The sequence below is a fragment of the Microtus ochrogaster genome, chromosome 10 (assembly GCF_000317375.1).
Source record: "Microtus ochrogaster isolate Prairie Vole_2 chromosome 10, MicOch1.0, whole genome shotgun sequence".
Taxonomy (NCBI): domain Eukaryota; kingdom Metazoa; phylum Chordata; class Mammalia; order Rodentia; family Cricetidae; genus Microtus; species Microtus ochrogaster.
Genome location: NC_022016.1, coordinates 4,845,389 through 4,846,806, shown reverse-complemented (window position 1 = coordinate 4,846,806; position 1,418 = coordinate 4,845,389). Strand labels below are relative to the sequence as shown.

The 1,418-nt window shown below is 44.8% G+C and overlaps 1 protein-coding gene across 4 annotated transcripts in view; it reads right to left on the bottom strand.

Moving 5' to 3' along the window:
- Astn2 (astrotactin 2) overlaps positions 1–1,418 on the bottom strand; it is a 1,041,512-nt gene that overhangs the window by 185,939 nt on the left and 854,155 nt on the right. For all 4 annotated transcript variants that reach the window (XM_026782391.1, XM_013348224.2, XM_026782390.1 and 1 more), the window contains one exon: positions 180–328. In XM_026782391.1, the coding sequence (XP_026638192.1) occupies positions 180–328 (149 nt within the window). The remainder of the gene's footprint in view (positions 1–179; positions 329–1,418) is intronic.

The window sequence follows — 1,418 nt, the reverse complement described above, 5'->3', positions numbered from 1 at the left end:
CAGGCGGATCTCTGTGAGTTCGAGGCCAGCCTGGTCTACAAGAGCTAGTTCCAGGACAGGAACCAAAAGCTACAGAGAAACCCTATCTCGAAAAAAAAATTAGAAATTAGAAAATCTGTTTTTATCCTCTGTCACACTATTTCCCTCCCCTCTACCCAAAAAAAGGGGGACATACTTACCTGTGTACAGGTCAGTGTCTGTGTATTCATCCACTTTCTTGTGCTGCAGAATGTAGTCAGAGACTTTGGTCCCGATTGCTGGCTGAACATCGATCCATTCTAGGGAAACTACAGTGCTGGAAGGCTCCACTGTAGGAGAAAGTCGTAACCTAATGGGGAAAATGACAAACAAGGTTGCTCGGCTGCCATTTTGTATAATTCAAGGCCCTAAACACTTGGAGAAGCTTCATCTGAGGTTCAAACCATGATTCCATCTGCTACCACAACTTTACATAGCCTTAAAACTACTTTAGTTTTCAAGGATTCCATGTCTTTGTCCACAAATCAGAGATACAAAAATCTCCCTTTCGGTCCGTGGGCAGCAGAGGAGAGGAGGGTGCCTGAACTGGCCTTGTTCCATAGCCACACTGATGAATAACACCTTCATCTGGCGATGAATGGAGATGACAGAGATCCACATTGGAGCACTGGACTGAGCTCCCAAGGCCCAGATGAAGAGCATAAGAAGGGAGAACATGAGCAAGGAAGTCAGGACCGCGAGGGGTTGGTCACCCACTGAGACGGTGGGACTGATCTAATAGGAGCTCACCAAGGCCAGCTGGACTGGGTCTGAACGAACTTGTGATCAAACCGGACTCTGAATGTGGCTGACAATGAGGGCAGACTGAGAAGCCAATGATAATGACATGGGATTTTGATTCTACTTCATGTTCTGTTTTTTGGGAGCCTAGTCTGTTTGGAAGTACACCTTCCTAGACCTGGATGGAGGGGGATGGAGGGGAAGGCCTTGGACTTCCCACAGGGCAGGGTACCCTGACTTCTTTTAGGACTGGAGAGCGAGAGGGGTGGGGGAATGAGGGGAGTGGGAGGGAAATGGGAGGATGGGAGGAGGTGGAAATTTTTAATAAATAAATAAATGCAATATTCAATAAATTAACCTATGCTTACAGTATGTGTTCAGTGAAAACTGGTTGGTGTTTGATTTATTTAAACTACAATTTCAATGCTGTTTCGTTTTATAGAAATACATTGACAAGGACTAAACACAGGTACTTTCCATCTTTCTGCCAGTCCCTTTTGGTCCTGAATGAATCAGTCAACTTTTAATACCCTTAAGTATCTCCAATTGCTACTTAACACAAGAGAGAGAGAGAGAGAGAGAGAGAGAGAGAGAGAGAGAGAGAGAGAGAGAGAGTTGGAATAAATTGTTCTGCAAAGCAATAAGAAAGAGAATTGTTG